Source organism: Psammomys obesus, unplaced genomic scaffold (genome assembly GCF_907164565.1).
Source record: "Psammomys obesus unplaced genomic scaffold, mPsaObe1.curated_primary_1811, whole genome shotgun sequence".
NCBI lineage: Eukaryota > Metazoa > Chordata > Mammalia > Rodentia > Muridae > Psammomys > Psammomys obesus.
The window spans coordinates 9,685,221-9,701,096 of NW_026586816.1; the positions used below are offsets into that span (position 1 = coordinate 9,685,221).

General features: G+C 39.6%; 1 protein-coding gene across 1 annotated transcript in view; it reads left to right on the plus strand.

The window, feature by feature from the left end:
• The window catches only part of Tasp1 (taspase 1), a 187,710-nt gene that overhangs the window by 57,911 nt on the left and 113,923 nt on the right, over positions 1 to 15,876 (plus strand). Inside the window, exon 7 of the mRNA XM_055602612.1 lies at positions 2,172 to 2,251. Within this exon, the coding sequence (XP_055458587.1) occupies positions 2,172 to 2,251 (80 nt within the window). The remainder of the gene's footprint in view (positions 1 to 2,171; positions 2,252 to 15,876) is intronic.

Sequence of the window (15,876 nt, forward strand, 5' to 3'; positions counted from 1 at the left end):
CCTTCTGGCTTTTAGTGTCTCTGTTGAGAAGTCGGATGACAATCTGATAGGTCTACTTTTATATGTTACTTGGCCTTTTCCCTTGCAGCTTTTAATATTTGTTCTTCATTCTTTATATTTAGTATTTTGATTAATATGTGGCAGGAGGATTTTGTGTGTGTGTGTGTTTAATCTGTTTGAAACATATATGCTTCTGTATGTTTATAGGCATTTTTTTTCCCTCTAGATTTTGAAAGTATTCTTCTATGATTTTGTTGAAAATATTTTCTGGGCCTTGGAACTGGGAATCTTTTCTTTCTTATTCCTGTTATTCTTAGGTTTGGTCTTTTCATAATGTTCCAGATTTCTTGGATGTTTTGTGTAAGGAACTTTTTAGATTTAACATTTTCTTTGACCGATGCATCAGTTTCTTCAGTCGCATCTCTGCCTCAGATTCTCTTGTCTATCTCCTATATTTTATGGTTATGCTTATGTCTTTTGTTAACTGTTCTTTTTCCTAGGTTTTTTATCTCCAGGATCCCCCCAGGTTGTGTTATTTTATGTCCATTTTCAGGTTATGAACAGTTTTATTCATTTCCTCTTTAAAGGCCTCTATCATCTTTATAAGATTGAATTTGAGGTCATTTTCTTGTGCTTTGGCTGTGTTACGATATTCAGGGCCTGCTGTAGTAGGCTAGCTGGGCTCTGGTGGTGCCCACAATGCCCTGGATCTTGTTGATTGGCTGTCCCTGGTGCTTGCAGGACTCCTGAATGTTTCTGGGGCCAGCAGGCCTCCTTGGGAAGGAAGGCAGATCTGGGGACTTGGACAGTGGAGCTTAGGGGCTAGAGCATACCTCAGTGCTACTGGCTGTGTACCAGAGAACAGAGGGACCTGGTGGGATAGGGATTATGGAGGATGGGGGTGGCGTGTCTAACCTGGATATTCCTTGGTCCAGCAGGTATCCTTGGGAAGGCAGGCAGAGGAGTGGCCTGAATCAGCTCAGGGGACAGAGCGTAGCCCACAGATGCTGGCTGTGCCCCAGAGGGACCTGGTAGGGCTCAAATGTTGCTTTCTGGTAGCAGAAAGCATTGAAGTGCTGATTCTTAAAATACTGGTATTAGTAAGAATTTCATATAAAGACTTCAATAGTTATCACTCGTGAGGTGTGTTTTAATATCACACTTTTAAGATTACATTTAACTTATGTGTATATGTCTGTGTGGACATATACACATAATTCATGTCCACATGAATTTAGGTGCCTACAAAGGTCAGAAGATATTTAGAAATCTTGGAACAGAGGTGGTTATGAATCTCTGGTCATGGATGCTGGGTAACTAGTGTGGGTCCTTTGAAAGAGCTTTGAATGTACTCGTCACCACTGATTTTCCTAGTTCCTACTCTTAAATTTCAATGTGTGAATGATTAGAAGAACAGAAGCAAGAAATAGAGAATAGTAGACCAACAGTCAGGTGCAAGTTCAAGGGGCCTATCACTAGCTAGTTGAGGTCTTTAAGTCGTTGACTATGGAAGCAGATGAAGTGATTATTATAGTTGTTCCTTGAAATTACTGTTTCTCTCATGAAAGTACTTAGATCGTTACTTTTGTTGGCATGCTTTTTGAGGTCTTTGGAAATTAGTCTTCATAAGCCCCGTTTCACTTTGTTATATTAAAAATTATAGTATAGTCCTGAAAAATCTCTTTTGGGATGTATTTCAGCTTTTGCTCACTAGAGTGCAAATGACTGTGAGAATTCTGTATGCCTTTTTGCATTTAACTTAGGATGTAAACATGACAGTGTGTTTGTGCATATCTAGATTTATTACTTTTTTTGAGCGGCTATAGTTCTAGACAAGAACAACAATTCTGAAAACATCCACTTAGACTCTTACCCTGATTGAGTAGGTTGTATAAATTTAATAACAATGTGGATCAAAGAAAGCCTGTAGGAAGTGAGTTTCACTTTTTTATTGTGTTATTTTTTTTCTCCCAATTTCTACATTAGTTACTTCCAGTGAGGAAAAATGTAGAAGAAAATGTGAGCATGCAACTATCTTATTTTGCACCAACTCTAGAATTACTTGTATCTCTAAGACTTTAATTTAGTTGTCATGTGATATTACTTCTATAACTTTGTTGACTGTAGAAGATGACACTGCACTTTTAAAAGAATAACTTTTTTGTTGTTAGCTTTTTAGTTGGAGAAGGAGCCTACAGATGGGCAGTGGATCATGGGATACCCTCTTGCCCTCCTAGCATCATGACCACAAGTGAGTAAAACCTTCATGAGTTAAGCTGTACAAACAACAAGCCTAAAGTGTTACACTACTTCTGTTCTGACACACTTGTAAGTCGAAGTATTTATAGCTAAAAGATAGGTCAAGCTTACTGATTTTTTTTTTTTCCTCATCACCTTTTTATTCTGGAGATTTCCTCTTTGCTTTTTGTTTAGAGGCAGTGTTACTCTGTAAGCCAGGCTGCCCTGAAGCTTCCTGTATAGCTCTGAATGTGTAGAAGTCCTCCTAAGTGCTGGCATTACAGGTATGAGTTTTCAGGAGGGTTTGTAGAGTTATTTCTCAAGTATCACTTTTAGGCTATTTAAAGTGGTTGTGAATAGTAAAAGCCAGAGTGCCTTCCTTGGAGGACACTGTGAGGAAGTAGGGAAGGGATGTTTAACTGCTCTTGAGGTGAGGGAGGATTCTCCCTTACCCCTTTTCTCTCTCTTCCTCTCTCTGTCTCTCTTCCCTCCAAGACAGGGTTTGTCTGTGTAGCCTTGGCTGTCCTGGACTCACTTTGTAGACGAGGCTGGCCTTGATCTCACAGAGATCTGTCTGTCTCTGCCTCCTGAGTGCTGGCATTATATGCGTGCACCACCATGCCTGGCTTCTTTTTGTTTTCTTGAGACAGGGCTTCTCTGCATAGTCCTGGCTGTTCTGGAACTACCTCTGAGGACCATGCTGGCCTTGAACACAGAGCTCTGCCTGCCTCTGTCCTGTCCCCCCTCCCTCCCTCGTGGTGGCACCAACCGTGTGTGCACCACCACCACCCGGCCCCACTCCCGTTTTTCTTTTTTCTTTTTCTTCACTTTTTAAGATTAGCTCATTTCTATTTGTTTGTTTGTTAATCTATTTGTTTAGTTATTTATTTTTGGGTATGGGTACTTTGCCTGCATCTATGTCTGTGCACCGTATTTGTGCAGTGGGCCAGAAGAGGGCATCAGTTTCCCTAGAACTGGAGTTACAGGTGATTATAAGCTATTGCTTGGATGCTGGAAATGGAATTGGGATCCTCAGGAACAGTAGAAAAAGCTGTTAACTACTGAGTTCAGCCCCTTGCTTTGTATTTTGAGGCAGGATTTTATTCACTCTATGCCAAGATGGCTTGAAATTTGTTACGGCACTCTGGTGGTTGGAATGAGAATGGCCCAACATGGGTACATGCATTTGACTGTTTGGAATCCAGTTGGTGCACTGTTGAGGAAGGACTAGGAGGTATGGTCTTGTTGGAGGAGGCCTGTCATTGGTAGTGGGCTTTGAGGCTTCAAAAGCCCATGCCAAGCTCAGTCTTGTTCTCTCTCTGTCTCCATTTTCTGATCAGAGGTGAGCACTTAGCTGCTGCTCCAGAGCCATGCCAGCTGCCATTCTCCCCACCATGAACTAATACCTTGTGAAATTTTAGGCCAACCCGCAGTTAAATTCTTTCCCCTATAAGTTGTCTTGATTATGGTATCTCTTGGCCGCAATAGAACAGCAATATACGCTGGCCCCAAACCTAATTCTTCTACCTCTGCTGCCCCATTGCTCAGATTTTAGGCATGGATACCATGCCTGACCATAAGGAGTCAGCAACAACTTTTTAGGCTTAAATGTAAAGAAAGACACATGAGTTAAAACGAGAAACTTGAGCAAGAAAAAAGGATACATTATTTAATATGATGACGTTTTGCTAACTTCAGAACCACAGCATCCATGTGATCCCCAGTAGAAAAATGGTCAAGTCATAGTAAGTAACAGGGAAACCCAAATTAACTGAGTCCGTGCTAAATTTATTTTTTTAATATGCTTAAAAGTGCTCTTGGTGAGCTCATGAAATTAACAGAAGACACAGATTTCGGAGGATGGCTAAATCATGTAGTTTAAAAGTCTTAAAATCATCTAGTAATCTTTAATTGGAGAGAGAGATAGAGACAGACAGACACACAGACAGATACAGAGAGAGAGATAGACCGGCAAGGATGAGGTGTCTGCATATATTCATATATTTATAAATATAATATATTATGTACATACATATACATATATAAATATATATTATATATATTTTTATATATACTGACTTATGTAGATTGGTTCTCAGTGAGCATTCAGACGACTAAAGAGAAACAGAACACAAAGAACCTCGAGAGAAACACCCTGTGTCCACCCGGGGGAGCTGGGGTCAAGCGCCACCTGCAGAGAGCGGTGCAGCTGCCCCTCTCTCCTACCCAGGTAGACTGTGGAGCTGTCTGCTTGCTCCCCGCTTGCTGGTTGCTTGCGACCCTGCTTTTACTTTCTGTCTTTATGGGCGCCTTAGAGAATTGCAGTAAAATCCAGCCTGTATGGATGGCGTATGTCACCTAATGTCATTCCTTCAAAGTGTCCATGTTGTTGTTGCACAGCTCAGAAGTCTTCCTGTTTCATGGCTGAATAATAGTCCATGTGTCTGTATTTTTTCCCTGGTGCTGCGTGCATGTTGCAGGTACCCGAATTACTTCTTGTTCTCTCATCATTTAAAAAAAAAAAAAGGTTATGTTGTGATATTTCCTAAAATTACTATTTTTAAACATTTCCTATAATAATGTGATGTTTTTCCCCCTGCTTTTTAGAAGAATTCTTTATATGTGCTTTTCTTCAGTGTAAGCATGGTATGCCTAGATGTTGTTTTCTTTGTGCTTTGTCTACTTGACGTGTGGATTAGTTTTCTTTCCTTTTAAAAAGTTTACTCATGCCAGGCCGGGTGGCCCATGCCTGTAATCTCAGCACTGAGTGGGGATTGTGGGAGAGGCAAATGGATCGCTGTGAGTTCGAGGCCAGCCTGATCTACAAAGCGAGTCCAGGATAGCCAAGGCCACACAGAGAAACCCTATTTCGGAAACAAAACAAAATAAAAGTTTACTCATGGTTTGTAATGTTGGCATGTATAGGAGTGTCACTGCTCTGGAGGTGCTGGGAGAATGGAGATGGTAAACGAAGTGGATTCAGGTCTCATGGACTAGCCAGCTCTATTCAGAGGGTTTTATACTCTGAGGGTTAAGAAAGGTCACGTGAATAAAGTAAGTTCTCATAAGTTCAAGCTGTGTACAACCACCAGGACAAGCCATACTTGCAAAACCACGTTTTTCCATAAAGCATATAAAGCATAATTTAAACATTTAATTGAATAAACACCAGCAAGCAATAATGAGTAATCTGAGTTAAACTCTCTAACACCTGGGTGGAGCACAAAAACACATTCCAAGAACAATTGTGTGATTTGAAGAGGTCACAAGACTCTTGTTTTCTTGGAGTGTTCTCACAAACATTCAGAATTCTCCTCAGACTCCATTCTTCGCCTGTGTTCCAAAATAGGTTGGTTTAGTGTAATTGACCTCTTCATTACAGAGATACAAGGTGTGTTTTCTAAGTATATGGTCTTAATAAATGCAGTGTGAATAGTTAGAAATAAAAACAACAGCACGTAAGTTATTTGTCTTATTGCTGTGACAAATACCTGACCAGGAACCTTTGGAAGGAAAGGTTCCCTGAGGCCTACAGTACATGGCTCACAGCCCATCATGGCAGGAGAGGTATGACAGGAGGAAGAGGAGGGCTCTGTCCTACTGTTACCCAGGTTAGGAAGTGGGCAGTAATGAGTGCTTAGGCTTAGGTTGCTTTGTCCTTTTTATTCAGTCGATTGTTCCAGCTCATGAAATGGTGCTACCCAAGTCTAGGCTCGGTCCTTCTCTTTCATTAACCTATTTATACAGTCTGAAGTATATTTATAGTGCTTCTAAGTCCCATCAAGTTGACCATAAAGATAACAAATAATAGCAATAATTGATAGTAGATATTAACAAATATAGTAAATGTATGTTATAAAAATGTTATTTAAACATTTAACTTTTTCAAATTATAAAAATCATACACATCTAAGTATTTATGGGGTACAGGGATTCATTGTACATTGTGAGGGTGAGATCAGGCTAATTAGCATATCTGTCATTGTAAGTTGCTTTTATTTATATTTATTTACTGTGTGTGTGCATGTGCACGTGTGTGGTTTTTCTAGTGGCATCTCAGTGCCGTCAGTAGAGCGAAGATTGAAAAACACTGATGTCTTCAGATAGGTCTTCCCTTTTGACTGTTTACGATGTTACCCACTTTGTCCTGCTTTCCCCCCTGGCAGCCACGAGATACTATCTATGTGTATAGCTTTGTTTCACATCGTGCTACCAAGTGGCTTAGCTGGGAAAGGCACTCGCTGCTGAGCTTATGACTTGAGTTTGAAATGTGGACACACATTGGTGGAAAAAGAGAACCAATCCCTGGAAGTTGTCTTCTGACCTCAATGTGTATGCCACAACACGCACATGCTGTTGTGTGTACATTAATTCTCTATGTTTAGATTAGCTGTTGCTATTAACTTTTATGTTTTCTAGTATTTGCTCCTTATTTATTTATTTGTTTGTTTGTTTTTTTATTCCATTAACCTTTATTTGGTTTTATTTTCTTCAATAGTGATTTTAATTCTTATTTCTTAAACTATTGTATATAATTTTCCTATTTTCTTTTTGGTATGATTACCATGGAGATTAATTACCTTAAATTATAGCATAATTTGAATTTATGCTAGGTTAATGGGACACTATTAATAGTTTTATTATACACATCTGTCACCATTCCCTTTCAGCTGTCAATGTCACAAGATTTCTTAATAGTCATAGAGATGGCTTAGCAAGGACAATGCCTGCCACCAAGCCTTATTTATAGCCTGATGATCCAAGTTTCATCTCAGACACACATGGTACAAGGAAGGAACTGATTCTTCAAAGTTGTCTTTTGACCTCTAGATACATGTCATTGCACATGCACAAACACACACACATATGGAATAACCTTCTCCATGTCTTAGTTGTAAAATGGTGTAGAAAGTAAACAGAAACAACAGAACGGGAATAGCTTTTGTAATTGTGCATTCACCTGGGTCAGATCGCCTTTGTAGGCTGTGTCTTTTGTGTTGTTGCCTGAGGTCCTCCTGTTTTTGCCTGTTGATCTCCCTCTGTAGTCGTTCTTGTAGGGAAGGTCTGGTGGGGTCAGCTGTGTATGTTGAGACTATCTTAATTTAGTCCTCGTTTTTCAAACACAGGTCAGTTAGATCTGGGATTCGTGCTTTACAGCTCTTTTTCTTTCAGTTCTGTGAGCACATGAATGGATAACTTCGGGCCTCAAAGATTTGGATGAGAAATCTGTTTATAATCCTTTGCTGAGTCTTAGTGTGTGACTACTGGCTTTTAAAATCTCTGTCTTTGGCACAAGTCCTCCCTCTTGATTAGTTTCTTTAGGTGTACAGATTTTAGTAGGTTTATCATATATGATGTGTCTATATGAGTGAGTATATACCGTGTGCGTCTTTCTGCTTCTGGGATAGCTCATTCAGGATGATCTTTTCCAGATCCTACCATTTACCTGCAAATTTCATGATTTCCTTGTTTTTTTTATTGCTGAGTAGTATTCCATTGTGTAGATGAACCACAATTTCTGTATCCATTCCTTCACTGAGGGGCATCTGGGCAGTTTCAAGATTCTGGCTATTACAAATAAAGCTGCTACAAACATGGTTGAGCAAATATCCTTATTGTGTACTTGTGTCTCTTTTGGGTATATGGCTAGGAGTGGTATAGCTTGCTAAAATGCTCAATCCCTATTCAGAAAGGCAAAGAGGATGGACATCAGAAGAAGAAAACAGGAAACAAGTTAGGAGCCTCCCACAGAGGGCCTCTGAAAGGCTCCCCTGCAGACCATCAAAGCAGATGCTGAGACTTATGGCCAACTGTTGGGCAGAGTGCATAGAACCTTATGAAAGAAGTGGGAAACAGTAAGATCTGGAGAGAACAGGAACTCCACAAGGGGAGCAACAGAACCAAAAATTTGAGCACGGGGGTCTTTCCTGAGACTGATTCTCCAACCAAGGACCATGCATGGAGACAACTTAAGACCCCTGCACAGATGTAGCCCATGGCAGTTCAGGGTCCAAATGGGTTCCCTTGTAATAGGAACAGGGACTGCCTCTGACATGAACTCAGTGGCCTGCTCCTTAATTACCTCCCCCAGAGGGGGGAGCAGCATTACCAGGCCACAGAAGAAGACAATGTAGCCACTCCTGATGAGACCTAGTTGACTAGGATCAGAAGGAAGGAAAAGATCTCCCCTGTCAGTGGACTTGGGGAGGGGCATGCATGCAGAGGGTGGAGGAAGGGAGGGATTGGGACAGGAGGAGGAAGAGAACCACAGGGGGGATACAAAGTGAATAAAGTATAATTAATAAAGAATAAAAAAATAGAAAAAATCTAAAAAAATCTCTGTCTCTGGTCTTTGATAATTAAACATAAAAATCAAAACTTTATAAATTGATATAACTTTTTTAAATATAATTTTTTTATTTATTACAATTTATTCACTTTGTATCCTAGCTGTAGCCCCATCCTCATCCCCTCCTAATACTTCCCTTCCTCCCTCTTTCCCTCCCTCCCTCATTCATACAACATTTATATGTATTTATGATGTAGAATTTTGTACAGTGTTGAAGTTTATGAGAATGCAGTTAGGTTGAGCAGTGTGCCGGTCCCTGAAGAACTTGAACTTGTCAGAGTCCTGATCTCCCAGTTACTGGGCTGTGTGTTTTCAGGTTTAAGCTGCAGAGTCCATATCGTGTCATAAAGCACCACGCTTAGTTACTCTTTCTTATCCTTGTTGCCATTCTTTATCAGGCTTCTCTTTCTTCTGACCTTTCCTGGTCTTCTTTTCCATCCTGGTATCTGCTGACCACAGTTGTCTTTTGTTAATTGACTTGTTTAGCTTCCACAAATGAGTAAGAAAGAGAACATGTTCAATTTTTCTTTCTGTGCTTGCCTTATGTCATTAAACTGTCTTTTTATTTCATTAAATGTCTTATCATATCTACCCATGGAACAAATGACAAACTTTGTTTTTTACGACTCACTATTATTCCATTGTTTATATGTAATTCCTTTTCTTACCTACTTTTATCCATTGGTGAGCACCTTGCTTGATTTCATGCCATGCGTACTATGTTTGATGCTACAGTAAACACTGGAGTATATTTGTTTTCATGATAGGATGATTTCATTCATTTGCATATGCAGCTTACATGGCAGTTATATTCTCAGAGGGAGCTTGGTACTATTTTCTGTGATGACTGTTGATTTATGTTCTTACTGAGAAGCTTTGGAGTTCCTCTGTGTCTTCCTGTTGACATGTACTTTCCTCTTGATAACATCATTCTACTTGGATGAAGAGAAAACTCATTATCCTTCTGAATTGCTTTTACCTTATGGCTGTTTTTGCTGTACATTGTTTTATATACTTTTGGGCCTCTTTATGTTTGCTTGGGAAATGCCATGTAAATAATTTGTCTCATATCCTTTGTCCATTTAAAAAAGCAGGTAATTTGTATGTTTTGCTGCTGCCCTTTGGAATTTGCTATATACTCAAGCTGTGTAGCAGTTTCAGGTCTTGCATGCAGAGCTGTGATTTTTTTTTATTGAAAATAAATTTTTTTGCATATATATATATATATATATATATATATATATATATATATATAGATTATGTTTTCCCTTTCTCTACTTCTCCTAGTTTATCCCTAACTCCCCTGTCATGCAGATCTATCCCATTCCTGTCTCTCATTAGAAAAAAAAAAACATGCTTCTAAGGGCTATTAGTAAAATAAAATAAGATAAAACAACAGCTAACATGTTGCAACAGGATGAAACAAACAAAGGAGGAAAAGAGCCTATGAAAAGGCTCTTTTTCATAGAAAAACAGACATAGATACACACACACACATACTCAGGAATGTCATAAAAACACAAAACTGGAAGCCATAATTTATATGCAAAGGACCATATTTGCCTTTCTAGGTCTGGGTTACCTCACTTAGGATGATTTTTCTGGATCCATCCATTTACCTGCAAATCTCATGCGGTATTTTGAATTGAATTTTGTTTGTGTTGAGAGCAGTACAACATTTTTTTTTTTAATTCTTTGTACTTTTGTGCTTTCTCCCCAGTGTTAGACTTGCAACAGATATTCTTGCTACTTTTTGAATATCATCTAGCTATGATTACTTTGATCAGTGTCTGGGCTCTCTGATCTGTTCTTGGGGAAGCTGTGTGTATATGTGTGATTTTTTTTTTTTTTTTTTGTCAGTAGCATTCTGTTCTGGTTACTGTGATTTTGTAATCTTGTTTTTTTTAAGTGAGGTTGTGTGATGCTGCAGCTTTATTTTTGCTGAAGATTGCTAGGATTCCTCAGGATCTGCTATGGTTACAGGTGAATTTTTTTTTAATTTTATTTTTTTCTTATCAGTTACATTTTATTAACTCTGTATCCCAGCCGTGTCCCGATCCCTCATTCCTTCCCAGTCCCTCCCTCCCTCCTTCATCTCCACCGTGCCCCTTGCCAAGTCCACTGATAGGGGGGACCTCCTCCCCATTCATCTGATCCTGTTTTATCAGGTATCTTCAGGACTGGCTGCAAAGCCCTCCTGTGTGGCCTAACAGGACTGCTCCTCCCTTGGGGGGTGGAGAGGCCAAAGAGCCAGTCATTGAGTTCCTGTTAGAAATAGTCCTTGTTCCCCTCACTATGGGAAACCAATTGGTTACTGAGCTACCACAGGCTACATCTGAGCAGAGGTTCTAGGTTATATTCATACATGGTCCTTGGTTGCATGTCAGTCTCAGAAAAGACCCTGTGCCAGATATATTTGGTACTTGTGGAGCTCCTATCCTTTCCTCATCAGACTAACTCCCCTTCTTTCTTATGATTCCCTGTACTCTGCCAACGGTTTGGTCATGAGTCTTTGCTTTGAAAACACTGCTAGTTAGAGTCATTCAAATGCGCTCAGTAGACTCCTGTCATATGTTCAATGCGCATCCCATCTGTCTTTCAAAACGAGGACTGATAATCTTACCCCATGTCTGCTCTCTTGATTATCTTTTTTAGGTGTATAGATTTCATTATGTTTATCATATTTTATAGGTCTATATAAGTGAGTATATACCGTGTTTGTCTTTCTCCTTCTGGGATATTTCACTCAGGATGATCTTTTCTAGATCCCACCACTTGCCTGCAAATTTCATGATTTCCTCCTTTTTGATTGCTGAGTAGTATTCCATTGTGTAAAAATACCACAATTTCTGTACCCATTCCTCCATTGATGGACATCTGGGTGGTTTCCAGGTTCTGGCTATTACAAATAAAGCTGCTATAAACATGGTTGAGCAAATATCCCTTTTGTGTACTTGAGCAAACTTTGGGTATATACCTAGCAGTGGTATAGCTGGGTCTTGAGGAAGCACTATTCCTAATTGTCTTAGAAAGTGCCAGATAGTTTTCCAGAGTGGTTGTGCCAGTTTACATTCCCACCAGCAGTGGAGGAGGGTTCCTTTTTCTCCACAACCTCTCCAGCATGTGTTGTCCCTTGAGTTTTTCATCTTGGCCATTCTGATGGGTGTAAGGTGATATCTCAGGGTCGTTTTGATTTGCATTTCCCTGATGGCTAATGAGGATGAGCATTTCTTTAAGTGTTTCTCTGCCATTCGATATTCCTCTGTCGAGAATTCTCTGTTTAGCTCTGTTCCCCATTTTTTAATTGGATTACTTGGTTTGCTGCTTTTCAGCTTCTTTAGTTCTTTGTATATACTCGATATTAGTCCTCTGTCAGATAAAGGGTTAGTGAAGATTCTTTCCCAATCTGTAGGCAGTCGTTTTGTTCTGACAACAGTGTCCTTTGCTTTACAGAAGCTTTTCAGTTTCATGAGGTCCCATTTATTGATTGTTGCTCTTAGAGCCTGTGCTGTTGTTGTTCTGTTCAGGAAGTTGTCTCCTGTGCCAATGAGTTCTAGGCTATTCCCCACTTTTTCTTCTAACAAACTTAGAGTATCTGGTTTTATGTTGAGGTCTTTGATCCACTTGGACTTTAGTTTTGTGCAGGGTGATAAATATAGATCTATTTTCATTTTTCTGCATGTGGATATCCAGTTGGACCAGCACCACTTGTTGAAGATGCTGTCTTTTTTCCATTGAATGGTTTTGGCTTCTTTGTCAAAAATCGAGTATTCATAGGTGTGTGGGTTTATTTCTGGGTCTTCTATGTGGTTCCATTGATCCTCCTTTCTGTTTTTATGCCAATACCATGCAGTTTTTATTACTATTGCTCTGTAGTACAACTTGAGATCGGGGATAGAGATACTTCCAGATGATCTGTTGTTGTACAGGATTGTTTTGGAGATTCTGGGTTTTTTGTTTCTCCATATGAAGCTGAGAATCTTTTTTTCAAGGTCTGTAAAGAATTGAGTTGGTATTTTGATGGGAATTGCATTGAATCTGTAGATTGCTTTTGGCAGGATGGCCATTTTCACAATGTTAATCCTACCAATCCATGAGCACGGGGGATCTTTCCATCTTCTGAGATCTTCTTCAATTTCTTTCTTCAGAGACTTGAAGTTTTTCTCAAACAGGTCTTTCACTTGCTTGGTTAGTGTCACCCCAAGGTACTTTATGTTATTAGTGGCTATTGTGAAGGGTGTTGTTTCCCTATTTTCTTTCTCGGCCCTTTTGTCTTTGGTATACAGGAGGGCTTCTGATTTTTTTGAGTTGATTTTGTATCCTGCCATTTTGCTGAAGGTGTTTATCAGCTGGAGGAGTTCTCTGGTTGAATTTTTGGGGTCGCTCATATATACTATCATATCATCTGCGAATAGTGACACTTTGACCTCTTCCTTTCCGATTTGTATCCCCTTGATCTCCTTTAGTTGTCTTATTGCTCTGGCTAGGACTTCAAGTACTATGTTGAAGAGGTAGGGAGAGAGTGGGCAGCCTTGCCTTGTCCCTGATTTCAGTGGGATTGATTTAAGTTTTTCTCCATTGAGTTTGATGTTGGCTATAGGCTTGCTGTATATTGCCTTTACTATGTTTAGATATGTGCCTTGTATTCTTGATCTCTCCAAGACTTTAAACATGAATGGGTGTTGGACTTTGTCAAATGCTTTTTCAGCATCTAAGGAGATGATCATGTGGTTTCTCTCCTTCAGTTTGTTTATGTGGTGGATTACATTGATGGATTTCCGTATGTTGAACCACCCTTGCATTCCTGGGATGAAGCCTACTTGGTCGTGGTGGATGATGTCTTTGATGTGTTCTTGGATTCGGTTTGCAAGTATTTTATTGAGTATTTTTGCGTCAATGCTCATAAGAGAGATAGGTCTGAAGTTCTCTTTTTTTGATGGGTCTTTGTGTGGTTTAGGTATCAGGGTGACTGTTGCTTCGTAGAATGAGTTTGGTAATGCACCTTCTGTTTCTATTTTGTGGAATAGTTTGAGGAGAATTGGTGTGAGCGCTTCTTTGAAGGTCTGGTAGAATTCCGCGCTGAAACCATCTGGCCCCGGGCTTTTTTTGGAGGGGAGACTGTGAATGACTGCTTCAATTTCCTTGGGGGATATAGGGCTGTTCAGTCTTTCTACCTGATCTTGACTTAATGTTGGAAGATGGAATCTATTAAGAAAATTGTCCATTTCATTTAGGTTTTCAAATTTTGTGGCATATGGGCTTTTGTAGTATGACCTAATGATTGTTTGAATTTCCTTTGTGTCTGGAGTTATGTCACCCTTTTCATCTCTGATTTTGTTGATTTGGATAGATTCTCTCTGCTTTTTAGTTAGTTTGGCTAAGGGTTTGTCTATCTTGTTGATTTTCTCAAAGAACCAGCTTTTTGTTTCATTGATTTTTTGAATAGTTTTATTTGTTTCTAATTGATTGATTTCAGCCCTGAGTTTGATTATTTCCAGCCTTCTGCTCCTCTTGGGTGTATCTGCTTCTTTTTTTTCTAGGGTTTTCAGTTGGGCCATTAAGTTGTTTGTATGTGATGTTATGAATTTCTTCTTGCAGGCACTTAGTGCTATACATTTTCCCCTGAGCACTGCTTTCAATGTGTCCCATAAATTTGGGTATGTTGTGCCTTCATTTTCATTGAATTCTATGAAGTCTTTAATTTCTTTCTTTATTTCTTCCTTAACCGAGCTGTCGTTGAGTAACAAGTTGTTCAGTTTCCATGTGCATGTAGGCTGTTTGTTATTTCTGTTGTTGTTGAGGTCCAGCTTAAGTCTATGGTGGTCAGATAGAATACAAGGGATTATTTCAATCTTTTTGTATCTGTTGAGGCTTGCTTTATGACCAACTTTATGGTCTATTTTGGAGAAGGTTCCATGTGGTGCTGAAAAGAAGGTATACTCTTTTGAGTTTGGATGAAAAGATCTGTAGACGTCTATTAGGTCCATTTGATTTAGGGTCTCTGTAAGTGTTTTTATTTCCCTATTTGTTTTCTGTATAGTTGATCTGTCCCTTGGTGAGAGTGGAGTGTTGAAGTTTCCCACTATTAGGGTTTTAGGATCAATGGTGATTTAAGCTTTAATATGGTTACAGGTGAATTTTGATTGCTTTCTCTAATTCTGTGAAAAATGTTTATGGTATTTTCATGTAGATTGCATGAAATCTATGGATTTGTTTTAGGTGGTATATGTATTTTGAAAGTATTGGTTGGTGGTTTTCATTTTTTGTATATGTATGTGTCCTTTTAAATTTCTTTTTTAAAATTTATCTATTTTTTTATTAATTACAGTTTATTCATTTGTATCCCAGCTGTCGTCCCCTTCCTCGTCCTCTCCCAATCCTGCCCTCCCTCCCTCATCTCCTCCCATGCCCCTCCCCAAGTCCACTGTTGTGGAAGCCTTCCTCACCTGCCCTCTGACCCTAGCCTATCAGGTCTCAATCAGGACTGGCTGCCTTGTCTTCCTCTGTCATCCCTCAGGGGATGGTGATCAAAGAGTCATCCACTGAGTTCATGTCAGAGACAGTCCTTGTTCCCCTAACTAGGGAACCCACTTAGAGACTGAGCTACCAATGGGCTACATCTGTGCAGGGGTTCTAGGTTATCTCCATGCATGGTCCTTGGTTGGATTATCAGTCTCAGAAAAGTTCCCTGTGCCCAGATTTTTTGGTTATGTTGCTCTCCTTGTAGAGCTCCTGTCTTTCTATCTTTCTATCCTTCTCCTCTTTTATTAGATTCCCTGCACTCTGCCCAAAGTTTGGCTATGAATCTCAGCGTCTACTTCCATACCTCACTGGGTAGAGTCTTTCAGAGGCCCTCTGTTGTAGGCTCCTGTCCTGCTCCCTGTTTTCTCCTCTTCTGATGTCTGTCCCATTTGTCTTTCTGAGTGAGGATTGATCATCTTACCCAGGTCCTCCTTCTTGCTTAGCTTCTTTAGGGGTACAGATTTTAGTATGCTTATCCTATATTATATGTGTAATACCCACTTATAAGAGAGTATATACCATGTGTATTTTTGTGCTTCTGGATACCTCACTCAGGATGATCTTTTCTAGTTCCCACCATTTGCCTGCAAATTTCATGATTTCCTTGTTTTTAATTGCTGTGTAGTATTCCACTGTGTAAATGTACCACAATTTCTATATCCATTCCTCAGGTGAGGGACATCTGTGTTGTTTCCAGATTCTGGCTAGTTCAAATAAAGATGCTACAAACATGGTTGAGCAAATATCCTTATTGTGTACTTGAGCCT